At 40.0% G+C, this 27,209-nt stretch overlaps 1 protein-coding gene across 1 annotated transcript in view; it reads left to right on the forward strand.

Moving 5' to 3' along the window:
- WDR93 (WD repeat domain 93) overlaps positions 1 to 27,209 on the forward strand; it is a gene marked incomplete at its 3' end in the record, with an annotated part of 48,768 nt that overhangs the window by 5,649 nt on the left and 15,910 nt on the right. The window contains exons 3-11 of the mRNA XM_082649609.1: positions 1,365 to 1,426; positions 2,304 to 2,675; positions 3,298 to 3,490; positions 5,340 to 5,404; positions 13,691 to 13,769; positions 15,997 to 16,112; positions 18,894 to 18,932; positions 21,943 to 22,027; positions 25,528 to 25,699. Coding sequence (XP_082505735.1) covers positions 2,349 to 2,675; positions 3,298 to 3,490; positions 5,340 to 5,404; positions 13,691 to 13,769; positions 15,997 to 16,112; positions 18,894 to 18,932; positions 21,943 to 22,027; positions 25,528 to 25,699 — 1,076 coding nt within the window. The 5' untranslated portion in view covers positions 1,365 to 1,426; positions 2,304 to 2,348. The remainder of the gene's footprint in view (positions 1 to 1,364; positions 1,427 to 2,303; positions 2,676 to 3,297; positions 3,491 to 5,339; positions 5,405 to 13,690; positions 13,770 to 15,996; positions 16,113 to 18,893; positions 18,933 to 21,942; positions 22,028 to 25,527; positions 25,700 to 27,209) is intronic.

Genomic DNA, 27,209 nt, shown 5'->3' on the forward strand with positions numbered 1-27,209 from the left:
GTTCATTATTTCTACAGCTTTTTTTGGTCTCTTCCCTCCTTTGGGGATTTCAATCACACTTATACTAGGCTACTTCAAGTTATCCTACACCTCACTGTCTTCATTTTTATTCAAAAAATTTTTCTCTTTCTTTCATTTTGTTTCTATTGCTATGTTTTCAAATTCACTGTTCTTTATTTTTGCCCATCTAATCTGTTTTGCTCTGAAATCTTGTTATTAATCTAATCCAGTGTATATTTTCATTGCAGACATTATATCAATAGTCTTCATCCTTAAAAGTTCAGTTTGGGGTTTTTTTTTTAAACATCTTCCACATCTCTACGTAACATGTTCAGCATTTCCTCTTGATTTTTGAACATGTGGAATATACTAATCTAGATATATACTAGAATTATATATCTGCTATTTCTAATGTTCTATGTTGATTATGAGTCGGCTTCAATTGATTGAGTTTTTATTATGGCTTGTGTCTTCTTGCCTTTCTGCATTTGAGGTAATTTTTTTAATTGGATGTTAGACATTGTGAATTTTACTTCATTGGATGCTGCATATTTTTGTAACCGAGCAAGGGCTTATGTGCCTGCAGCGCAGAAAGTCAAACTCTGACAGCGGGTGTTTGCAGCAAAGTAAGGGTTTATTGCAGGGCACCAAGCAAGGGAGTGGTCTTTGAGATAGGGATATTTTAAAGGGGAAGAACAAGGAAACTGGGTTTAATCATCATCTTGTGACATTTCTTAATCAGGGTTTCGGGAGTCAGGATGACTCTGGTTTATGATTCTCTGGCCAGGTGGTCCATGGCTCGGGGGTCTGTGAGTTCATCTTGCCCTAGAGAAACAAGCTGAGTTTATATGTTAATGATGATACCTATAACAGCAATTTTAGTACATTTACGATGTTGTCAACAACTGCAATCTTAGTCATCTGTTCTGGTTTATTAGTGTCCAATTAGCACAAGATTGAGGTCAGACAGGACAAGAAAGGGATTGAGGTCAGAGGAGACAAGCAAGGGAATAAAGTTTTGGATAGATTAATCACAAACTCAGTAAGGGAACTTGGTTTTAGGGGGGCTTAGTTTCATATTTGTATTCCTATAAATATTCTTGAGTTTGTTCTGGTATGTAGTTAAGTTACGTAGTAAGTTTGATCTTCTGACTTCTAAGATTTGGTGGGCAATACTAGAGCAGCGTTTATTCTAGGGTTAATTTTTCCCACTACTTGGCTATGCTCTTCAGAGTACTCTAACCCAATATTTATGAATTATGAGGTTTTCCGTTCTCACTGATGGAAACAGGCATTATTCCTGGCCCTGTGTGAGCTCAGCTTACTGTTCCCACTGATGATTTCAGGTGATTCTTTCTTTTCAGACTCAGACCCAGATAGTCTCTCCTCACTTTGCACTGGAAACATCACAAATGTACTCTAGCAGGTGAGAAAAGATGATGGGAGCAGGGCCTTTATAAGACTTCCATGGCCCCAGGGTACTCTGACAGTGTAAGACCCTATGCCACTACCTACTAAGCATCTTAAAATGTACCCCATATTCCACATTAAATGCCTCTTTTAAACTGTAACATTTGAAAATCTTTTTATAATTTGTACAGTTTTGAGTTTTATAAAGTATAGGTTGCTTGTTCTTTTCTTATAGACTTAAACATTATGCACACACAGAGTGGAGTTGATAAGTTGTAAATATTTTTGTAAATATTTAATTATTTTGATTTTGTGGGGGGTTTTTTTGAGTCAGTATTTTTTCAAGTCTCAAACATTTCTGCAGGCCCTTGAAAAATCTCATAGGCTCTGGGCACTGTGCCTACAGAGCTCCTGGATGGGAGCAGGGGGAGTAGAGAGGAAGGAACAAATTGGACAGCAAGGATTGGATAGTGCTTGAGCTGCATATGATTGGAGGGGAGGGAAAAGGAACTGGAGAAGTTGTTGCTCCCTACCCAGCTAGCTTCAGCACAACCATTTGCAGAGATGGAAGAGCCATGAGAAGGCACAAGTTGTAGGAGAAAGGGTGTATTCTATTTGGGACAGAAAGACAGCCACTCTCTTATCAGGAGGTGAAGAAAGGCAACAGGGTGCCAAATTCCTTTCCTTTCGTCATAGGGCACATCATCTTGAGCTGGTCTGGAAGATGTGAATAGTCAATACCTGTCTCTGCTAACACCCTTATTAATATGAAGACCATATCTTAGAAATGTGGCAATAACGCAGATGCCAATCTCTAGAATAAATAGTTCCCATAGGCTAATACGCTAAGGAGGATGATGAGCTGTCTTATGATAACTTCCCCTTTTTTGCAGAGTACCTTGGCTTACTTCCTAGATCAGTTTTTCAGAATTTCATAGATGTTTCCAGCACCACCTTCTGTGATGACATCTCCCAAAGGAAGTCGAGCCCAGAAGCTGAAGCTGCCCACTTTAACACGAAAGGGGACACTGGAGGTGCCGTCCCCTACAGAGAAGGACTGGTCTAAGGATGATGAAGAGGATTGGGTCTTCAAGGGTCCAGATCAAGAGCAGGATTCCCTACCTCAGCCTTATCGAATGATCAACAAGCTAGTGAACTTTCTGTTTGACCACTCGTGGGAAATTATTGAGGAGAGGGATGCATCGAGGAAAGCTGAGCTCAGCCGCATCCAGCCCACCATCTACCCTCCACTTCTAGAAAGCAAGGTATGGAGCAGCTGACAAGGCGGCCTTGTTTCTGAACTGAGTGTTAATAAATGATAACACCTGATCCAGGGAAGGAATTACTACCAGGAACCTTCATTCAATAGGACAGTGCATTTTTGAAAGATTATAGGCATGCTGGTGTTGATTAAAATAGATCTAGTAATTGCCTGGGGAAATGGGTGTTCTGGTTAATTGAAGATTATACAGATGTATCTTTTACATCCTATTGTTATGTAAAAATCTTTCAGAGTGTATTAATCACTCCCTTGCTTGACGGTTGAAAATCTGCCAGTGTGTCAGTTATAGTTCTTACCAGTGTTCTAGTTGAATAAAGTACAGGGAATGGGGCCACTGATCCACTCACCACAGGGCCTGTGGTCACGCTTAGTGTTGTGAATGAGCATTTATTCTCAACTTCTTTGTTTTCTCGCCCCTTTCCCCTAAGAGTAGAATGCTATGACTTTCTTGATGTTTGGGCAAGATATTTAGATGGGCACTGTGTTTGGACATGATACTATAACTAGGAGGGACCTGCTTCCCTCTTTGAAAAGTTAGCTCATATTACTTGCAGATGGTGATAACTGAAAAATCATTCCTTTTTTCTATGTTTTTCTTTTCCCAGCTCAACAAAATGCCGAATTGTATGGCTATTTCCCAAGACTATGTGTTTATTGGAGGAACCAAAGGATTCTCCATCTATAATCTGTACAATGCTAAACGAATATATGTTTGGGAGAAACTTAAGGTTGATGTCACTTACATCTGGGCCACAGATTTGGGGAGTGAAATACTTATTGCTTCTGTGGATGAAATGGGTACCCGTTCTTCATCTTCCTTTTTAGCCTAATTTATAGGTACCTGTAGACTGTTGTTCAACTTAATCTCCTTTCCAGGCATGGGAGGGGCCAGACCTGGAGAGTTCTCCCTGGTCATGTAGTATTAACTAACATCTGCAGGACAGTATGGTGTGCCAGGCACTATTCTAACATTTCACACATGTTGGCCCATTTCACCGTCACAACAGCCTTAGTAGGTAAATACAGTTTATTATTCTTGTTTTTCAGAAGAGGCAACTGAGGCATGGAGGTTAAATAACCTACTAGAGGTAATGCAGAAAGTAAGTGGCACAGGCAGGATTTGAACCAGGCAGTGTGGGCCCAGAGTCCACATTCTTTCCAGCACTCAGCAATCCTGCTGCTCATTTAAGCCAGGCTTGCTTTTCTTCCTCAGCCTGAGGATGACCCAGACATGGGGACCATAGTATAGAGAACTATGGACAGTGTCCTGGAAGATACGTGTCTGCAGGAGAGTGACCTGACCCAACTGGCATTTTAGGAAGAGCACCCTGATAGGAGTTTGCAAAAGTCAAATGGAGAGGTAGAGAGACCAGGAAGAGCTAGTGCATTCATTTAGGAGAGAAATTATGAAGGCCTGAACCAAGGCAGGGGCTGTTAAAATGAAAAGAAAATTGTACTGTAGTTCTGTAAGATGTTAACATTAGGGGAAATGAGGTGAGGGATTATAAGGGAACTCTGTACTATTTTTGCAGTTTTTCTCTAAGTCTAAAATTAGTTCAAAATAAAAAGCTTAAAAAAAGGAAAATATAGTAGAAAAACTTGGTGAGTGATGGAATATATGTATGGGGTCAGGGAGTAGGGCGGTATGTGAGGGTAAGTGAAGAAAAATTACTCCTTTCCTCCTTAGATAATGAGGTGGATGATGATGTCATTACTTGATAAGCAATTTTAGGAGAATAAGATTTCAGGGGTCTGTGAGTTGAGAAATTCTATTTGAGCATGCACATCTTTGAGGCACCTGGAGTGGGAATGTTGATACTCAGGAGGAGTTTGGTGTAAAAATAGGACTGCATTTATCACACTGCATTATATTTAGTTAGTTTCCTGTCTGTGTGATTCTCAATGTGATGAATTTGAGGGCAGAGACTGCCTTGGTTGTCCCTAGCACATTTGTGGTCATGGAGCAGATATCCCATGAATGTTTATTGGGTTGAGTTAGACTGTCACCCACAGTGATCCAGATACCTCTGCAAGGTCATTATTATGGCTGTAGGGGCAGGTTATGAGTGTCTGGGAGGCACCTAAAGAAAGAGGCAAGAAGTCATGGTGGATGATGACCACAACTAGAGCCCTTAGGTTAAATGAGAATGAGAATGACAAAATTACTTATTGTATCAACAAAATTAACTGCATGAGGAGCTTGTTGGGCTGTGAGAAATGAGGCACATAGAAGAGTAAGATGTGATCCTTTCCCTCAGAGAATCTGTGAACTCACTCGAGGAATAAAAAACACTCACAGGAAGCAGTTGGATAACAATGTGAAACACTATGGGATGATGTGCTAAAACAGGTGAATAGAAATCACGAGTGGATTGGTGTGGCCGAAGTGCTTACAAGAGGATTCTAGAAGAAGAGGGTAGGGCCAGTGTAGACCGAGACGACCCAAGAGGGAGAATAACTTGAACATTTCAAGTGAGGGGTGGAAGAAGGCAAGGAGTCCAAGATGATCACGGGCAGTGGAGGGGCCAGGCAGGAAGCCTAATAATGCATGAGTTTATCATGATATCTCAGAAAGTCAAATATAAAATTTCAACTTTTCTCCAGTTCACCTGCCTGTCTTTCACTCTTACTTATTTTTCTGTTTCAGGTATCATTAGACTATTTTATTTTTATAAGGATGGTCTTTACCTCATTAAAGCCATCAATGAAGCGGTAAGCTCATGCTCTTTCATCTGTAGCTGGGCCAAAAGCCGTAGCAAATCAAGTTTACTTTTAACGTGGAGGCAATGACAGCCATCCTAGAGTAGAAAGAAATAGAGACCTCCCTGGCCAGAGAGCTTCCTCCAAAATATCCAATTAAAAGATCCCTCACCATCAGAGGGTACATACTGAATGCCTTGGATTCATTTTCCCGGTTGTCAAGAGAAGAAAATGACTAAGGAACTCTGGTCCAGATTGAGCACCAGACCAACATGTCTAATAACTGCTTACAAGTCCCTAAAATTTCCAGGCTGCTTCACATCCTGTTCCCTTGTCCATGCTGTTCCCTTTGCATAGAAGGCTCTCCTTGTCTCCCTACCTACTGTGTGTACCTCTTAAATTTCTCTCATTCTTCAAGACCAGCTCAAATATCCCCTCCTCTGAGATGCTTTCCCTGATACACCCAAGAGAAGTTGATCCCTCCCTCCTCTGTGCCACCACCATATAGGAAAGAATTTCTACCACAGTGTTTTCTCTACCCTCCACACTTATTTGTTTATATGACTGCTGCTTCTCCTGGATGTAAGTTCCTTGAGGGCAGAGGACATGGCTTATTCACCATATATTTCTTGTTCCTAGTACATTGCCTGCATACTATAGGTTCTTAGAAAGTGTCTTTTTTTTAAATTAATTAATCCAAAAAAGAGGCGGTATTGCTCAGAGTATATTTTTAGTTGTAGTTTGTTTTATAAAAAATACTATTGATGGGCACCAAAGCAATTCAGTGGGAAAAAGAAAGTATTTTCAACAAATGATGCTGGAATGCTAGATAAACAAATGCAGGAAAATGAACCTCAACCCTACCTCACATCATATATAAAAATTAATTTGAGATGGATTATAGACCTAAATGTAAAGGCTAAAAACATTATCCTTTTTGAAGAAAACACAGGAAATGTTTTTTGCAACCTTGGGGCAGGCAAAGATTTCTTAGGACATAAAAGGCACTATCCATAAAAGAAAAAACTGAAATTGGACTTCATTGAAATTAGATACTTTTAATTCCTCATGACATATACAAAAATTAACTCAAAATGGTCATCTATCTATATGAAAAATCTAAAACTATAAAACCTCTAGAAGAAAACATAGGAGGAAGTCTTTGTGACCTTGAGTTAGGCAAAGATTTTTTAACTACAACACGGAAACCACATTCCATACAAGAAAAAAATTGATAGATTAGACTTCATCAAAACTAAAACCTTCTGGGCTTCCCTGGTGGCACAGTGTTTAAGAACCCACCTGCCAATGCAGGGGACACAGGTTCAATCCCTGGTCCGGGAAGATCCCACATGCCGCGGAGCAACTAAGCCGGTGCACCACAACTACTGAGCCTGTGTGCTGCAACTACTGAAGTCCCACGCCTAGAGCCTGTGCTCCACAACGAGAATCCACCTCAATGAGAAGCCTGCGCACCTCAACGAAGAGTAGCCCACACTCACCGCAACTAGAAAAAGCCCCCACACAGCAACAAAGACCTCACTGAAATCACTGAATTCACCAGAATTCACCCATCAACAGGTGAATGGATAAGCAAATCATGGTACCTACTGCTCAGCAGTAAAAAGGGTGCACATAACAACATGGCTACATCTCAGAATAAATAGGCTGAGTGAAAGAAGAGAAACAAAAAAGAATACATACATACTGTACAATTGCATTTATGTAAAATTCTAGAAAATACAAACTAATCTAGTGACAGGAAACACCAGTTTTTGCCTGGGGTGAGTTGGGAGAGGGGTGGAGGGAAAGCTTACAAAGGGGCAGGAGGAAACTTTTGGCAGTGGTGGATATGTCCACTTTCTTGATTGTGGTGCTGGTTTCAAGGGATATACATGTCTAAACTAATCAAACTGTATACCTTAAACATGCAGTTTATTATGTTATCACATCCCTAATAAAGCTGCTAAAAAATTTAAAACTTATGCTCATCAAAAGATGCTATTAGGGACTTCCCTGGTGGCACAGTGGTTAAGAATCCGTCTGCCAATGCAGGGTACACGGGTTTGAGCCCTGGTCCAGGAAGATCCCACATGCCGCGGAGCAACTAAGCCTGTGTGCCACACTACTGAGCCTGCATGCCACAACTATTGAAGCCCACGCGCCTAGAGCCCATGCTCCTCAACAAGAGAAGCCACTGCAATAAGAAGCCCACGCACACCAACAAAGAGTAGCCCCCGCTCACTGCAACCAGAGAAAGCCCACGTGCAGCAAGGAAGACCCAACACAGCCAAAATTTAATTAATTAATTAATTAATTTATAAAAGATGCTATTAGAGTTCTATCAGTATCAGCAGCAGAGAGCGGACCCCAGAGAGCTCTGAGAAACCCCACCGCCGCCCTGCCTAGTGGCCCTCACACCCCAGGAGGAACCACAGCTGTCACAGCCGGCCCCAGTCACCATGACCACAAGCCTGAGCAAGGAGTTGGAGACCCAGCAGCCCACAGCCCTCCACACTGCCCACACCTGCACCACCCGTGCAAGGAGTTGCGCCTGCTGGTGGGGACAAGGAGATTATGGCAACAAACGTTTGGGGAACAGTCAGATTGTTCCTGTGAACAACAGATACGGTTTCACCACCAGTAAGAACACAAAGGAAGAGGTACTTGGACAACAGACTGCCATAAAGAAAAACCCAGGAAGTGCCTTTGCCGTGTAGGAGATAGACCGTGGAGTGTGATGTTGAAGGAGAAAGGGTGCAGAGGCTGCCGATGTTATAGGCCCTGTATAATTCCAGTTACATGAAATTTAGGAACAGTTGAAACCAAGCTATGTTGGTGAGGAAGAGCAGAACGTTGGTTGCCTATAGAGGTGTAATTGACTGAAACAGGGCACTAAGGAACTTATACCTTGACTGTGTGTTAGTTACATGGATGTATACATATGTCCAGACCCATCAAGTTGTACATTTAATATCTGTGCCTTTAACTGTTTTTATTTATTTTATTTAACAAAGTACTTTATTCTTTTCTTAAAATTTATTTATTTTATTTATTAATTTTTGGCTGTGTTGGGTCTTTGTTGCTGCATGCAGGCTTTCTCTAGTTGCGGCAAGTGGGAGCTACTCTTTGTTGCAATGCGCGGGCTTCTCATTGCGGTGGCTTCTCTTGTTGCAGAGCACGGGCTCTAGGCGCGTGGGTTTCAGTAGTTGTGGCATGCAGGCTTCAGTAGTTGTGGCTCGTGGGCTCTAAAGGGCAGGCTCAGTAATTGTGGCGCATGGGCTTAGCTGCTCCGCGACATGTGGGATCTTCCCGGACCAGGGGTCGAACCCGTGTCCCCTGCATTGGCAGATGGGTTCTTAACCACTGTGCCACCAGGGAAGTCCCTTTAACTGTTTTTATTTTATTTTATTTTATTTATTATTATTATTTTTTTGCGGTACGCAGGCCTCTCACCGTTGTGGCCTCTCCTGTTGCGGAGCACAGGCTCCGGACGCGCAGGCTCAGCGGCCATGCCTCCTGGGCCCAGCAGCTCCGCGGCATGCCTGGACCGGGGCACGAACCCGTGTCCCCTGAATCGGCAGGCGGACTCTCAACCACTGCGCCACCAGGGAAGCCCCAACTGTTTTTAAATTTTATGTAAAAAGAAATCTCTCTAAAAAAAATACAGGGAATACTCATCAACTGATTTTAGGAGACCAGCAAAACTGTGATATCCAAACTTGACAGGGACATTAAAAAAAAAGTAGTGTTGGTGGATTAGAACACACCAAAAGTGTTAAAAAAAAAGTTAATTCATTACATATTTTTTTAAGGACTTCATTATTACCTCTGGAAGTTGCTAGGGTACAAACTCAGTATTCTGAAAACTGATTAGGGAGAGCATCAGCATTTATCTTGACTTTCCCATATAGGCTGTATTTCAGGGTAATCAAATAGTTGATGATGGAAAAATGGAAAGATTTTCTTTATAGAAGAATTCTAACAAATGCAGAAGGAATGATAGAATTGGGGGATATCAGTTTTGTAGCCATTTTGCAGAGTAATGGTCTAGGTAACGACCATCAGTGCTGATGGGGGACTTTATAATTGATGAGCCAGGATGACACCTCTTGTCAATGATCACCATGAACATTATTAAAAGAAAGAACAGGGCTTCCCTGGTGGCGCAGTGGTTGAGAGTCCGCCTGCCGATGCAGGGGACACGGGTTCATGCCGCAGTCCAGGAAGATCCCACATGCCGCGGAGCGGCTGGGCCCATGAGCCATGGCCGTTGAGCCTGCATGTCCGGAGCCTGTTGCTCTGCAACGGGAGAGGCCACAACAGTGAGAGGCCCGCGTACCGCAAAAAAAAAAAAAAAAAAAAAAAAAAAGCAAAAGAAAGAACAGCTAGCTATTATGAGCCTCCTCATATGATGCCGGAGGGAGACACCAAACACCTGTGGAGTATTCTGGCCTTTTGTTTTAACTGAGCCTAAATCTAATCAAACCTCTAGAACTGGTTGCTGGTTTACAGGAAATACATGTAAACAATGCCATGGGATGCAATCAGTCCAATCCAGAAAGTGAAAAATTCCACAGGACAAATGAACTGGTTTATTCAACAAAAAAATGGTGAAAAGAAAAACAAATAGGGTAACAGTTATAAATTAAAAGAGACTTAAGAGATAAATTAACGAAATATTGGGTTGGCCAAAAAGTTCATTTAGGTTTTTCGTAAGACGTTACAAAAAACCCGAATGAACTTTTTGGCCAACTCAATACAATACATGGACTTCATTTGAATCCTGATTTCTCAGTTTTGATAGTGACTTTTTGAAAAAGATTTTTATTGGAGTATAGTTGATTTACAATGTTGTGTTAGTTTCAGGTGTACAGCAAAGTGAATCAGTTACACATGAATTCTGATTTGAACAAACCAGTTGTGGAGAGGTATTTATTAGATTGAGGAAATTTGAAAACAGACTGGATAGTAGGTGGTATTAAGGAACTAGGATTCATTAAATAGAAATATTTAATGAAGTTGGGAGACAATAAAACAAGATTTGTCATTTATTGATAACTGGTGAAGTTGAGTAATGGATACATAGGATTCATTATACTATTTTTTGTCTTCATGTACATTTGAAATTTCTATAACCTACAAATTGATATTAAAATACATAAATAAAAATATTTTTAAATGACCATATTACCCAAGGCAGTCTACAGATTCAATGCAATCCCTATCAAAATACCAATGGCATTTTTCACAGAACTAGAACAAATAATTTTAAAATTTGTATGGAAATACAAAAGACCCCGGATAGTCAAAGCAATTTAGAGAAAGAACAGAGCTGGAGGAATCACAATTCCTGACTTTAGACTATACTACAAAGCTACAGTAATCAAAATAGTAGGTATTGGCACAAAAACAGACACATAGATTAGTGGAACAGGATAGAAAACCCAGAAATAACCCATGCATGTATGCTCAATTAATCTATGATAAAGGAGGCAAGATTGTATAATGGAGGAAAGACAGTATCTTCAGTAAGTGGTGCTGGGAAAACTGGACAGCTACATGTAAAAGAATGAAATTAGAACATTCTTTAATAGAAAAAAATTCTTTAATGTTCTAATGAAATTAGAACATTCTTTAATATAAAAAAAAACTCAAAATGGATTAAAGACCTAAATGTAAGACCGGATATTATAAAACTCCTAGAGGAAAACATAGGCAGAACACTCTTTGACATAAATCGCAGCAATATTTGTTTTGGATCTGTCTGCTGAGGTAATGGAAATAAAAGCAAAAATAAACAAATGGGACCTAATTAAACTTAAAGGCTTTTGCACAGCAAAGGAAACCATAAACAAAATGAAAAGAATGGGAGAAAATATTTGCAAATGATGCAACCAAGGGATTAATTTCCAATATATATAAATAGCTCATACAACTCAACATCGAAAAGACAAACAACCTGATTTTAAAATGGGCAGAACAATTGAATAGACATTTTTCCAAAGAGGAAATGCAGATGGCCAACAAGCACATGAAAAGATGCTTAACGTCACTAATCATCGGAGAAATGCAAATCAAAACCACACAAAGATATCCCTCATACCTGTCAGAATGACTATTATCAAAAAGAACACAGGGACTTCCCTGGTGGTCCAGTGAGTAAGACTCTGCGCTCCCAGTGCAGGGGGCCTGAGTTCAATCCCTTGTCGGGGAACTAGATCCTGCATGCATGCCGCAACTAAGAAGTCCACATGCTGCAACTAAACATGCCACAACGAAAATCCTGTGTGCCGCAACTAAGACCCAGCACATCCAAAATAAATAAATATTAAAAACCCCCCAAAAAACAAAAGCCCTTTAAAAACAAAAAAAGAACACAAACAACAAATGTTGGTGAGAGTGTAAAGAAAAGGGAACCCTCATACACTGTTGGTTGGAATGTAAATTAGTGGAATCAATGTGGAAAACAGTGTGGAGATTTCTCATAAAACTAAAAATAGAACTACTGTATGACCCAGCAATTCCACTCCTGGGTATATAATGGAAAAAAACCCAAAAACCCTAATTCGGAAAGATACATGCATCCCAATGTTCTTAGCAGCATTATTCACAATTGCCAAGATATGGAAGCAACCTACGAGTCCATCAACAGGTGAATGGATAAAGAAGACACACACACACACACACACACACACAGGAATACTACTAAGCCATAAAAAGAATGATATTTTGCCATTTGCAGCAACATGGATGGACTTGGAGGGTATTATGAATGAAATGAAAAAAGTCAGACAGAGAAATACAAATACTGTTTGATATCACTAATATGTGGAATCTAAAAAATATAACAAACCAGTAAATATAACAAAAAAGAAGCAGACTCACAATTATACAGAACAAACTAACGCTTACCAGTGGGGAGAGGGAAGTGGGGAGGAGCAATATAGGGGTATGGGATTAAGAGGTACAAGCTATTACATATAAAATAAGCTACAAGGATATATTGTAAAATATGGGAAATATAGCCAGTATTTTATAATAACTATAAATGGAGCATAAACTTTTAAAATTGTTAATAACTATATTGTATGTCAAATATACTCCAATTTTTTAAGAAAGAAAGTGAGGGACTTCCCTGGTGGTCCAGTGGCTGAGACTCCGTGCTCCCAATGCAGGGGACCCGGGTTCAGTCCCTGGTCAGGGAACTAGATCCCACATGCCACAACTAAGAGTTCACATGTAGCAACTAAAGATTCCATATGCCACAACTAAAGATCCTGCATGTCACAACTAAGACCTGGTGCAGCCAAATAAATAAATGAAATAAAAATAAAATGAAAGAAAAACAAAAATTAAAAATGTTTAAAACTCATTCTTCTTAAATAATTTAGGGGACTCACCAGCCTAATTTGTCTAGCCACCTTATGTTGCTAGTCTTAGAGCTCCTTAAAGGTAGAGCACAACCGTACACATTGAGTCTTTTTTACCTGGCCCAAAGTTTGAGCAGGTTTCATTGTAGGGTTACATTCAGTCTCTACTTAATATGGACTGAATGTTTGTGTCTCCCTAAAATTCATGTTGAAATCCTAATCCCCAATGTGGGAGGTGATTAGGTCATGAGGGCAGAGTCCTCATAAATGGGATTAGGGCCCTTATAAGACCAAGAGAGCTCCCTCAACCCTTCCACCACATGAGGACATAGCCACAGGTGGCAGGTGGTCTATGAGCCAGGAAGCTAGGTCTTACCAGACACTGAATCTGCCAGAAATCCTTGGAAATCTTGGATTCCCAACCTCCAGGACTATGAGAAATAAATGTTAATTGTTTATGAGCCACCCAGTCTATGGTATTTTGTTTTAGCAGCCCAATCAGACTATGACACTACAGTAGCCTAGACAGAGCCTTTTTTCAAGCAACTTACCAGAGTTTTCAGTGTCATGTAGAACATGTTTCAGCTCATTTTGAATACCTGAGTGGTGGCATAGATCTGTAGGGTTTGCAAACCTGACCAGGAGATCAGATAGTATGAAATCACTACAAATCATCAGGAGTACTTAAGAAACCAGGAAATAAGTCCCAAACCCTTTAGACAGAAAACTGAGTTCCACTTCTTTACTTACAATCTTGTCTAATTCCTGTGCAAAAATGGAAAGTTTGAAGCAGTTTGAGGCATCTTTTTATGCCTCAAGTTTTAAAAGGATTTATTTCCCTGGTGTGAACTACAAAAAGCCCTGAAATACATTCTCTTCTGTCATCAGGCTGAACTTCCTCTCTCAGTATCTCTCTTCCTTTCAGGATGATACCAGCAAGCAAACCACCTGTATAAAGATGGAGATTTCTGAAGGAGGGGACTTTGCAGCCTTCCTCCTACAAGGTAAGATTAACCAAAGGCTCTTAAGAAGATTCAGATTTGCAATCTCTTGCAGATAATCACTTTTCTCCAAAACCTTTTAAACTTCATTTATTTATTTATTTAGGCTATGCGGGGGGCGGGGGTCTTACTTGCAGCATGCGGGATCTTTGTTGCGGAATGTCGGTTTCTTAGTTGTGGCATGTGGACTCTTAGTTGCAGCATGCGGGATCTAATTCCCCGACCAGTCATCGAACCCGGGCCCCCTGCATTGGGAGCACGGAGTCTTACCCACTGCACCACCAGTGAAGTCCCAAACATTTTATTTAGAAATAATTTACAGAAGAGTTGCAAAGATAGGACAGAGTTCCCTTATACCCTTCACCCAGTTTCCCTAATGCCAACATTTAACAAAACCATGGTACAGGGCTTCCCTGGTGGCGCAGTGGTTGAGAGTCCGCCTGCCGATGCAGGGGACACGGGTTCGTGCCCCGGTCTGGGAGGATCCCACATGCCGCGGAGCGGCTGGGCCCGTGAGCCATGGCCGCTGAGCCTGCACGTCCGGAGCCTGTGCTCCACAGCAGGAGAGGCCACAGCAGTGAGAGGCCCGCGTACCGCAAAAAAAAAAAACAAAAACAAAAAACCATGGTACAGTTGTCAAAATTAAGCAAATAACATTGGTATAATACTATTAACTACAGTTTTTTTTTCACGTTTTGCCAGTTTTTCTTCTAATTTTTTTGCTCCAAGGTGCAATCCAGGATATCATATTACATTTAGTCATCGTCATATTATCTATATCTATTTGTGATGTCTTGACCTTGCCTTGTTTTTCATGACCTTGACACTTTTGAAGAGTACCAGTCAGATATTTTGTGCAATGTCCCTGAATTTCAGTTTGTCTGAATTTTTTCTCATGATTCAACCAGGGTTAAGGATTTGGGGTAAAGTCCCACAAAAGAACTTTTTGTTGTATTATATTAGGGGTGTATGTGATAGCACTACTGCTGATGTTAACCTTGATCATTTAGTTAAAGTGATCTGCCAGTTTCCTCCAGAGTTGAGCTACTGTTTTTCCCTTTCCATACTCTAAGTCCAGACCGCACTCAAGGGGAGAGGATGTAATCACCATTTCCTGGTTGTAGGAGGATCAAAGAATTTTGAGACATTTTGAAATCTCCACAGTGATTGATAAAAAATTGGGGGGAGATACTTTGAGACTATGCCCAGCATTAAAGTTTAGTCTCTAAACTTTAGTCTCTAAGGAGACTATTGTCTCCTTAAAGTTTTGCCCACCATTTTTAGCATTCAATGTTGGATCTTGCCTCTTGCATTTATTCCTGTGGTGATAGAACGTATTTTATTCAAATGATTGTTAGCTTGATTTTTAATTTTTAAATATTTAGACATGCAGTATGGGCCTCCATGTATATTCTTGCCCCAGGCCTCTCATATGTTAGGTGCTAGAGAAAGACACATATTTTATAATGCTTTATGCATCACAAGAAACTTATATACTATCTGTAGTATTTTCCTAGGGCTGCCATAACAAAGTACCACAAACTGGGTGGCCTAAAATAACAGGTATTTTGTCTCTCACAGCTCTGGAGGCCGGCAGTCTGAAATCAACGTGTCTATATAGATTACTTTTTTAAGGAAACATTTAGCCAGAATCCCATCATAGGAAAGTAACTTTTCCCAGGTTGGCAGGAGTTCAGTATAGAAGCTGAGCATGTTTCTTTGATGAGATAGTCTCACAACCACCCCATGGGTTGTCATCTCCTCAAATATTGGTCAGAAGAATTCTCTGGGGCATCTCTCACAATTCTAACCCTTTCTCAGCCATACCCCTCTCAGTTATTGATTCTATATATGCCATTTTCCTCCCCAGACGGGAATAGCTGTGAGACAAAACATCAGTGGAATTTACCATTGGAAGCTAGAAAACACAGAGACCAGGCAGCACAGACAGTTTGGTTAAAAACTGTTACCTCAGTGCTGTGAGTGAGAGGCCCGTTTCCTTTAGAGGCAGTGGCCTGAGGAGAGGAGCTCTGCAGCTCTCCGTGAGTGAGGACTGGCAATAACCATTGCAGAACTACATCTCCTTCCGTTTGTCAAAGTTGCTGTTCTGAGGGTGCCTGCTGGTCTCTGTGCCAACCTTCACAGAGGTTCTGTGAAGACGGGCCGTTTCTCAGGGGAAACTTGTTGCCTGCTTGCAGTTGCTCAATGGTTCCTTGGTTTCCTAATGCAGGAGCTGGGGATATTTGGCTGGATGTGTATAAATTGCCTAAGGAGTCTTGGCTCAAGGAAGTGGAGCACCCCCAACTCACCATAAATCCAAAGAAAAAAGTCAGACAGCTGCAACTGGTAGGCAACATCCCTGTTTTCAACTGATATGTTTCTCCCTACCCTTGACCCACATCTAGCCTAACTCCTCCTTGCAATTTCAAGATGAAGGAGGCCTTCTAGAGGCCATAAGAGAGGACAAGATGCACACTGGCCCATGTCTCTCAAATCAATTTGCTGTGGTTAAAATAAGATGTTAAAAAGCAGAGGTGTCATTGTATATATGTACCACATCTTCTTTATCCATTCATCTATCGTTGGACATTTAGGTTGGTTCCATGTCCTGGCTATTGTAAATAGTGCTGCAATGAACATTGGGGTGCATGTGTCCTTTTGAATTATGGTTTTCTCAGGGTATATGCCCAATTGTGGGAATGCTGGGTCGTATGGTAGTTCTATTTTTAGTTTTTTAAGGAACCTCCTTACTGTTCTCCACAGTGGCTGCATCAATTTACATTCCCACCAACAGTGCAAGAGGGTTCCCTTTTCTCCACACCCTCTCCAGCATTTATTGTTTGTAGATTTAAATGGGTGGGATGGTGGGGAGGGGGGAGAGAGGGAGGTCCAAGAGGGAGGGGATATAGATATGCATATAGCTGATTCACTTCATTGTACAGCAGAAACTAACACAACATTGTAACGCAATTTTACTTCTATATATATATATATATATATATATATATATATATATATATATTGGAAAAAAAAAGCAGAGGTGTTGGAATCCGGTATCTCTCTCGTCTAGGTGTTGCCTCTCCACCAAGAGCACTCCCAGGCATTTCTCTGGAAGTGTGTCTTTTTTTTTGACTCTGATAGATATATTTTTTTCCCTCCTGGGTTGAAATAATCCTTTCATGTCTCCCATTCCACTAAATTCCCCAGATTATGGTATAAAAGGGTTATTCTAAATATACGGTAAGTCCCCTACATACGAACCTTCAAGTTTTGAAGTTTCAAAGATGCAAACGTGCCTTCACATGTCTGGTGTACATTGTCACATGCGTGCATCCTCTACAAGTGTTTGTGCTTTTGTGTACTTTACTGTACAGTACTGTATACAGTAGTACAGTATCTTTATTTCAAGCCCAGAATGTCCAGAAGCAAGAGTAAAAGCAGAGGAGATGTAGCCAGTACTACTGTACTTTTCAAAGTACTGTACTGTAAGATTAAAAATGTTTTCTTTATTTTTTGTGTTTCTTTTTTATGTATTAGTTGTGTGAAAAGTGTTATAAACCTATACAGTGCATTACTATATAGCCAATTGTGTTAGTTGGGTACCTAGGCTAACTTTGTTGGACTTAACGAACAAATTGGACTTACGAACATGCTTTCAGAATGTAACTCGTTTGTGTGTAGGAGACTCACTATATAGGAATACATGCATTCTTCAATTATTCTTAGAAGGTAGGAACTCTACCATTTCAGTTTAATTATATGTGATCCCTGGGCTTCATGCCATCTCTTTAAAATATAGTTTTTCAGTAAATATTATTTTAAGATGTAATTTTCTTTTTTTCCATTTTGGCTGCATTGGGTCTTCATTGCTGCACGTGGGCTTTCTCTAGTTGTGGCGAGTGGGCGCTACTCTTAGTTGCACTGCACGGGTTTCTCATTGCGGTGGCTTTTCTTGTTGTGGAGCATGGGCTCTAGGCACATGGGCTTCAGTAGTTGCAGCACGCGGGCTCAGTAGTTGTGGTTTGCGGGCTCTAGAGTGCAGGCTCAGTAGTTGTGGTGCACGGGCTTAGTTGCTCCGCGGCATGTGGGATCTTCCCAGACCAGGGCTCGAACCCGTGTCCCCTGCATTGGCAGGCGGATTCTTAACCACTGTGCCACAAGGGAAGTCCCTAAAACAAAATTTTCTCATCTATCTGATGTGCACTTATTTTTTTAATCAACAACAACAAATATTCATTGAGCATGCCTTTAAAACATACTGTATTAGGTGCTAAAGAATTAGTGAAATTATTAATATAGGAGACCAAGATTGAGACTCAATGATGCCGAGCTCATTGAGTGGCTGTGACTAAATGCCTTTTCTCTCCAGTGAATGTCTTCATAGCAGGGTGTGATTTTGTATCCCTGGGAGAGTTACTGGCCCAGAGACCTTCCTCCTCTAAACTCTTACAGAATTTATTCTCTATACCTCTCTTTGACACTTCTCACATACTATCTGGTTGTGCATGGAAGTCCTTTTCTCCTAACTAGATGATAAATTTCTAGGTTGTTAAGACCATAGCTTCTGCTTCTTTTTATCATCCAACGCCATGGTGTCCTATTGGTGCCCAACAGATACATTTTTTGAGGGATTAATTTATTATCCAAGTGGGAGAAGCACCTTGGAATGGGGGTGGTTTCTCGCCATAATTCACTGTTTCTATACACTGAGAAGCAATCAACTAATGCCAGTTACAGTGGTAATTCGTGTCCTATGAATTGTATTTAGAGTTACTTAAATATAATTGTCAACATCACTGATATATTTTGCCAATCAGACATATTCGCTTCAACTTAGATTTTTGTAAGTCTCCTAATTGATCTCCTCCCCTCTACTCATATTTCCTCTTAACGTCACTAATGATTTCTTGTTTCCCCAAATACATTTTAAGATCCTAGAGGACAAGGATCATGTGTTAAAATCCGCAGGCCAGAAGACCACACAAATATTGGTCTTCCATGTCTACAGGATGAGTTCACATCTCACGAAAATAATTGGGGGGAAGAAAGAGCATCTCAAAGGATTGAAGGAAGAAGGAGAACATATACCAAACCTATTGTGAATTAATTTCTCGTTTTTCTCCTCAGAACACTCTTGATCCCGTGACTGCAGATAATTTAGAAATGGTAAGAAACTTTAAAGAAAATCTCCAAAGAGATTTAAGTTACGTGTTAGAATTTTTATTTTGATTTGAAATTTACCTTAAATATCAAATATACTAATAAAATGTTCTACCAGGGCACTATTTTCAGATTCTCTGTGACTTAATCTTGTGCCTCATTCCCTTGAAGATGGCCCCCTATCCTTGAGGATAATTGACCCAAGTCATTTGTTCAGAGATGGGTTTCCCTGAAGGTAAAGGAGGTTAAATTTCAGGGCCCCTCACTTGTATGGCCCCTTCCAAGGCCATAGGAGGGGCCCTAGCAGTATGTTCACATGACCACATACTTTTGTAAAATTGGAAAAAGTAACATGTTTTAACCGTAATCACTTAAGACCACCATCTCTTCTCACTCAAACTTCCCCTCTGTCACAATTTCCCCCAGATTGAGTGGTATTAGGGTGGTCATGGGCATTTTGTGTTCAAACTTTTGTGTTCTCTTTCTTACAAAGGCCCCTAAATCATATACACTTCAGGCCTCATGAAATCCAATTTGCCCCTGCCAAAGTAACAGCCCAATCCACCAAACTGAGGGATTTTTTTTTGGTGTGGGAGGTTGTCTTTGTATTGGGATACCGTAGAGAACAGAGTGGCTTCCCTGGAGCTTCCTGGCTCTCCCTCTGAGGCAGAGAGCATACCATACTTTCCAGAGGCTTAGCTCTTGGGATTCTGGCCTATCAGAAGGGCAGTGGTGAACTTCCAAATGGAAGTCTCTTTCTAGAGTTCTTTCCTTTTTCCCTTCTAAAATTACATTATGTTTCAAATTATACAAATAATATGTGAATCCCTCTACATATTAGTTATCCCTCTACATATCACTCTACATATTTCCAGAGTGTACCACTCTGGAAAAAGCCAAGTAATTCAGATAGAGCAGCCCTCTCCAGAGGTCATCACCATTATTATCTTGGTGTGTGTTTTCTAGGACTTTAGTGTGTATTTTTTATTTTAGTGTATATTTTTATTCTGATATCAGTTTATTTAGAAAAATATAGTTTCATTTTATGGAAATTTTCTTCTATATAAGTGGCATCATACTATATATATTTTCTTACAAATTTGCATTTTTATGCTAATCAACTTATTGGCAAAGTTTTGCAATGTCCGATAAACCTACCTTGTTCTTTTGACATCCTGTGTACTATTCCTATTAAGGATGTACCATAGTTTATTTGGCTGTTTGTCCATTGAGGGTGGCTTTTATATAATGCAATGAAAATCTTTGTAAATTCTTCTTTGTATACCCGAGTGCTTCTGAAGGATATATGCGTTTTTAGTTTAATGTAGATACTGTTAAATTGTCCTCCAAAAATGGCATGACAATTTACATTTAATCAGTAATTCTCCACAGCCTCGATAAATTTGATATTAATTTTTTGTGTGTGCAAACTGATGGAACAAAATGGCATCTCGTGTTAATTTTCATTAATCTCATATTTTTATTGGCTATTGAGGTTTTATCTTCTGTGAATTGCCTGTGAATTCTTTGCCTATTATATGTTTTCTTACACTCTGTTGATTCCCTTTTTACTTTGCTTATGTGCCTTTTTGTTATAAAGAAGTTTTAGATTTTGATATAATCAGAATTTTTAATCTTTTCTTTACAGCCATTGCACTTAAGAAGGCTTTCTCTATCTCAAGGTTATAAATAAATTCTCCTGTGTTTTCTTCTAATACTCTTCATAGTTTTTTTTTTTTTTTTTTTTTGGACATTTCACTCTTTTATACACATGGGAGTTTCTTTTGTGAATGGAGCAAGGAAGAGATCAACTTTTATCTATTCTTTTAAAATAGCAATTGCCACACAAATATTTTTGAGTAATCCTTCTTTTCCCATTTGTTTCCTGACCTTATCATTCATATGTACGACCTTTATCATTCCTATGTCCTTGCCTACACCAAGACCTTATGAACTTTGAAGAATGACACAGGCATTTAGTGCTACAAACTTATATCTAAGTACTGCTTTAGCTGCTTCCTTTAAATTTTGATATGTTATATTCTCATTTTTGAAAATACTTCAAAATACTTCCTAATTTGCTTTTTTATATCTTTTTTGACCAGTGGATTATTTAGAAGCATGTTATTTAGTGTCCAAATACTTGAGATGTTCCAGACATCTTTCTTTTCCTTTTATTGGTTTCTAACTTAATTCCATTGTGATCAGAGAACATACTTCATATAATTTGAAACCTTTCAAATTTATTAAGACTTGTTTTATGCCCAGAATATGGTTTATCCTGGTAAGTGTTCTATGTGCACTTGAAAAGCATGTGTATTCTTGTTGTTGTTGGTCCAAGTTATTCAAGTCTTCTATATCCTCACTGCTTTCCTTTCTGCATTCTTACTGATTTTCTGTCTACTTATTCTATCAATTATTGAGAGAAGAGTGTTGAAATCTGTGAGATTGTAGATTTATTTATTTCTGCTTTCACACCTAAGAATTTTTGCTTCCTGTATTTTGAAGCTCTGCTATTAGGTGCCTAAACATTTAGAATTTTATGTCCCCTTGAGAATTGACCGTTTTATCATTATTCAATGACTCTTTGATCACTGGTAATATTCTTTGCTCTGAAATCTATTATGTCAGATATTAATACAGCCACCCCAGCTTTCTTTTGATCAGTTTACAAGATGTATCTTTTTTCTATACTTTTAATATATTGGTGTCTTTTTTTTTATTCGTGTCTTTATATTTAAAATGAGTTTCTTTTTGACAGCATATCGTTGGGTCTTGCCTTTTTATACAATCTGTCAATCTCTACCTTTTAATTGGGGTGTTTAGGCCATTTATATTAATGTGATTATTGATATGTTTAGGTTTAAATCTACCACTTTGCTATTTACTTTCTATTTGTCCCACCTGTTTTTCTTCCTTATTCCTCTTTTTCTGCCTTCTTTTGAAATGAGTGTTTTTAATGATACAGTTTTATCTCCTTTGTTGGCTTATTAGCTGTGCCTTTTCTTTATTGTAGGATATAAACATTTATTTTAGAGGAGATGCTAAATTGAGTGTTCCAGTTTACATAATGAAAATCAAACCACCCAAACCAGTTGCAGGTAGGTATAACTCAATGAATACTTTCTTTCCTTTTGCCATTGCTTTATTAGTTTTTTCATTCTCTGCCTTTCTCCACATTTCCCATCTTTTCCATTTATTGGCAGCAATATCTAATTTTTTAATTCATAAGCTCTGAGACCTAAAGATTAAAAATATAAATGTTACAAGGATACAGTTAACTAACAGAATTGGGATATCAGGAAAGAGACATCTTTCCCAAGTGCTAGTGGAGTTCATTCATTCCTACATTCCTGTGTTAGTTCATTCATCAGTGCCGATACTGCACCAAGCACAAAGATGAGTAAGACACATCTCCGGTGCTCTAAAAGCTGCTAGTGTACCAAGGGAGAATAGGAGGAAACCACCATAGTAGGATATGATAAGTGCAACAATGGGGAACATACAGGGCCATGAAAACATAGAGGAAGGAGTAACTAACTCCGCCCAGGGAACAGGCAGAGGCTTTATCAGAAGAAGGGACATTTGGGAAGGTTTTGAAGAATAAGTGGGAGCTGGTTAAGAGGAGCAGGGGGGAAGTCCACTGTAGACACGGGACATAGAGTCTATCCTCTCAATATTCACATATTCAAAGATATACCTATATACCTACACACATATATTCAAAGATATACCTACAAGAATGTTCACTGCAGTGCTATTTATAGAGGCAAAAGACTGGTTAGCTAAATCTGGTACACTCAGAACACTTTACAACCATTAAAAACAAAGAAAGAAATGCAAAACACCAAGGGTAGCCAATTCACTCTTATAAAAGAACATGGTGATATGATTTGCTCCATCAAGATTTATTATAAAGCCACAGTAATTAAGACAAGGTAGAAAAAGTGATGAGTGAATAATAGAAATATATATAAAATACAGAAATATAAATAGATAGAAATAGTAGATAGAAAAATAGATTAATAAAACAGGATAGAGAGGCCAGGACAAACTTAAGCATAAATGGACACTTGATACCTGACGGAGGTGGTGCTACAGAGTAGTGAATGGTCATTTCAGTAAATGACGCTGGTTGTCCATATGGAAACAAAAGTGAATATTGACCCCTGCCTCACATGATATACAAAATGAAATTCCAGATGAATCACAGAAGTAAATATGAAAGACAAAGCAATAAAACTTTTAGAAAATAAGTCAATATCTTTATGACCTCTGGGTAAGGAAAGACTTTTTAAACAAAACTCAAATACTTATATATAATAAAAGTTGATAAGTTTGATTACATTAAAACTGAGGACTTATAATCATCCAAAGACATCATTAAGAGCATGAAAGAACAAATCATGTATTGGGAGAGAAGATATTTGCAAAACACTTAAAACTTATGAATGGTCCACATCCAGACTATATAAAGAATTCCTACAAATTGTTAGGAAAAAGACAGATCATTCAGCATAAAACAGGCAGGAGATTATTCAAATGGCCAACAAACATATACGAAGGTGCTCAACATAATTAGTTATCAGGGAAATGCAAATTAAAACCATAATGAGATACCACTCCACACCCACCAGGATGGCTAAAATTAAAAGAGATTGATCATACCAAGTTGGTAAGGATGTGGAATAATCAGACCTCCCATAGATTACAGTTAGCAATGAAAGTCAGTACAACCACCTTGGAAAACAGTTTAGCATTATCTGGTAATGTTGAAGATAAGTTATATCCTATGACCCAGCATTTACGCTCCTAGGTAGGGCGACCAAGAATATCATTTTGCCTGGGACTAAGGGGTTTCCCAGGATGTGAGGCCTTTGGTGCTAAAACTGGGAAACTCCTGCACAAACCAGAATAAGTTGGTCACCCTACTTCTAGGTGTATACCTGATAGGCCTGCAAGTAACTGTGCACAAGGAGGCATGTACAAGAATGATAATAATGACATGATTTCCAATAGCCCCAAACCATGAAACAACCGAAATATCCATCAATAAAAGAACAGATAAATAAACTTTAGTTCACTCAATGGAATATTATACAGCAATGAAAATGAACAAACTACAGCTATACACAGCAAAATGGATAAATCTCACAAACAATATTAAGCAAAAGAGGGCACATATAGAGTTAACACTGTGTAATTCCATTGTGTACAGCTCAAAAGCAGGCAAAACAAAGCTGTAGTGTTTAGATGCATATTTAGGTAGCAAAAGTAAAATAAATGTCATGAACTGATTACATAAAAGCCAAGACAATGGTTGCCGCTCTTCCCAGGGGGTTATGACTGGAGAAGGGCCCTTGGAAAGCTTTTAGGGAGGGGGGATAATCTGTTTCTTGACCTCAGTAGAGACAGATGTTTGCTTTATAATAATTTATTAAGACATATTTTTATGCTCTTTTCTGAATGTGTTATATTTCACAACGAGAAAAAGGTTTACTAAATGAAAATAAGCAACGAACAACGAAGAAGATCTATAGTACTGAAATGAAGAGATCTCCCAAGACATTTTGTTAAGTCAAAATGCAAGGGTTCTAGTGTATGACAGCAATTCTCAAACTTTAGCTGGATCAGACTCACTTGGAGGACTTGTTAAAACCCAAATTGCTGGGCCCCACCCACCGAGTTTCTGTTTCAGTAGGTCTGGGGTGGGGCTTGAGAACCTTCATTTCTAACCCTGCCAGATTCCTGCTGATCTGGGACCACATTCTGAGAACTGCTAGTTGATATATGCTATCATTTGTTTATAAAATATATACAAATGTACATGAAATACATATTAAAAAATATAATATAATACTGTATATATTATATAATATAATAATACATTGCCATCTCGAAGGGGCCTCTTTCTAGAAATTGATGCAAGAAACTGATAACAATGGTTGCCTCTGGGGAAGGAGACCTGGGGCACAGTGAGACCTCCTGGGCAACTTGAGGGACCTGGGCACTTTCAGAAGTTCTGAAAGTTGGGCTGTGAACCCAGAAAATAAATCACTTATTTTTACTGTGAATTTAGGAGCAGATGAAAAAGAAGGAAATGCAAGGTCACTGGGAAGGAGAGTGATAAGAAAAGTGATTGGCAGAGAAAGGATATTTTTTTAAAGGAAGGTAGTTGGATAAATGTAAGCACAGGAAGACGCTGGGACTGTCGAATGTAGGTCCTCAGCAGCAGCTGAATAGCACAAGTAACGGCAGATTTGGGGCCTTGCTGAGCTGGGAGATGGCAACAGTGATCTAAGGCCTCTAGTGACTCGTGAACATGTCCTTGGCCTCTGGAGATTCTGTAGTCTGGAAACAGGAAATGGCGGCGGGATGGAGATGGAGAAGTGGGAGGAGGAGAGCAGCTGCCCTTTGCCTGTGCTCCGTGAGCTGGTGGAGTAGGAGAGGCTGGGAAGAGGACTGAACACCTGGGCAAAGCAAGAACAGATTTCTGAGGACGAGGGATTCTGCAGGAAATTGGGAAGCATGGAGGAGAAGGGGGAAATCAGGAAGGAGGAAGTCAGATGGTTTGACCAATTCTGGAATATTTTCAACCTAGGTACCACATTTAAAAGCCCCCTGGAAGTCTTTGCAAAGATAGAGGATTGCTGTGGGCTGGGCTCTGGGCAGAATCACTTCATCAAGGACAGTCAGTGGGAGCGGCAGGCGGCAATCTTCAACGACACCTTCAGGAAGTACCTGGATGGGGAGTGGGAGGAGGAGCTGCTCAGGTGAGCCATGGAGGGGCCCAGCTAGAATGCCTCCGCCCTGGGAGCTTCTCCTCCCTGGGCGCACGCAGGAATCAGCCCAAGGACCTGAATTAATTCAAGGTCCCAAAGCTCTCAATGGTTTGGGGGACTTTTCTGAGTGTCTTTTGAAAAGTTGTATGGAGGGACTTCCCTGGTGGTGCAGCAGTTGAGAATCTGCCTGCCAATGCAGGGGACACGGGCTCGAGCCCTGGGCCGGCCGGGAGGACCCCACATGCTGCGGAGCAACTAAGCCCGTGCGCCACAACTAGAGAGCTCACACACGTGGAGCCCATGCTCCGCAACAAGAGAAGCCACCGCAATGAGAAGCCTGCACACCACAATGAAGAACAACCCCCGCTCACCGCAACTAGAGAAAGCCCGCGCACAGCAACGAAGACCCAACGCAGCCATAAATACGTTAATTAAATTTTTTTAAAAAAGAAAAAATTCCTTAGAAAAAAGTTGTATGGAGATTGTTTAAATATAGCTCAAACAAAGGCTGATAACAGATTTTAAAGAAGGCATAGACATCTATGGAGATGAGAAGTAGAGTTTATTTTAGAATTTTTTTTTTTTTTGGCCACACCACGTGGCTGGCAGGATGTCAGTTCCTTGACCAGGTATTGAACCCGGGCCACGGCAGTGAAGGCACCGAATCCTAACCACTGGACCACCAGGGAACTCCCTATTTTATAATTTTTTGTATGATAGCGTCTCCTTAAAAAAAATTGTTTTCCTGATTATCTAGACAGCACAGATGATCCTCAAGAGGGAAATAAAAGTCACCACTATTAATATTTTTCTCCATTTGCATCCAGTCTTTCTAAATGTAATACGTTAATGTGTAGTTATTAAAATGTTACTTTCTAATCTCGGTCAGCAGGTAGGCCTCAGTGATTGTAAAAACTGAGCCCAAGTCCTTGAAGTATCTGGTGGAGCAGGTTCAGGAACCAGCTCTCCTCACAGCTACCGTGGGTCTCAGGGATGTCCTTGCTTCACGTGGGAAGTGAAACCTCTCATCTTGCCGTCAAGTGGGCCTTGAATTTTCTCACTTCACACCAAGTCCCAGGACTAGGCCCTAACAGAAACTACCTGAGGCCTGAACTGGAACCCAGTAAGGTTCAGTGCTGTGCTGCCCAGCAAGGTATTTAGGAATTTTGCAAGCCAGTCATTAAACCACTGGTAACTGTCCATAGTGGGAATATTTATACCACAAAAAGCTACGAACCCTATAAATCAGGAAATCAGGGTTTTTTTGGTTTTTTTTAAGAGTGCCAACTTATCAGCACACCACTGGTTGTACTGCTCCCAGGATAGGAGCATTTATGCACTTCACCCAAGTCTGGCATTAAGGGATCTTCCCCAAGATCCCTTGGGGAAGGGATCTGCCCACGCTGGGTGCTGTTCCCGGCCTGGGAATAACTTCCGCCGCTCTACCTACCCTGCCCTCACCAGGACCAGCACATAGAATGTGATTTGCCTCATGGCCCTG

The sequence above is a fragment of the Grampus griseus genome (genome assembly GCF_964374135.1).
Source record: "Grampus griseus genome assembly, chromosome: 2".
Taxonomy (NCBI): domain Eukaryota; kingdom Metazoa; phylum Chordata; class Mammalia; order Artiodactyla; family Delphinidae; genus Grampus; species Grampus griseus.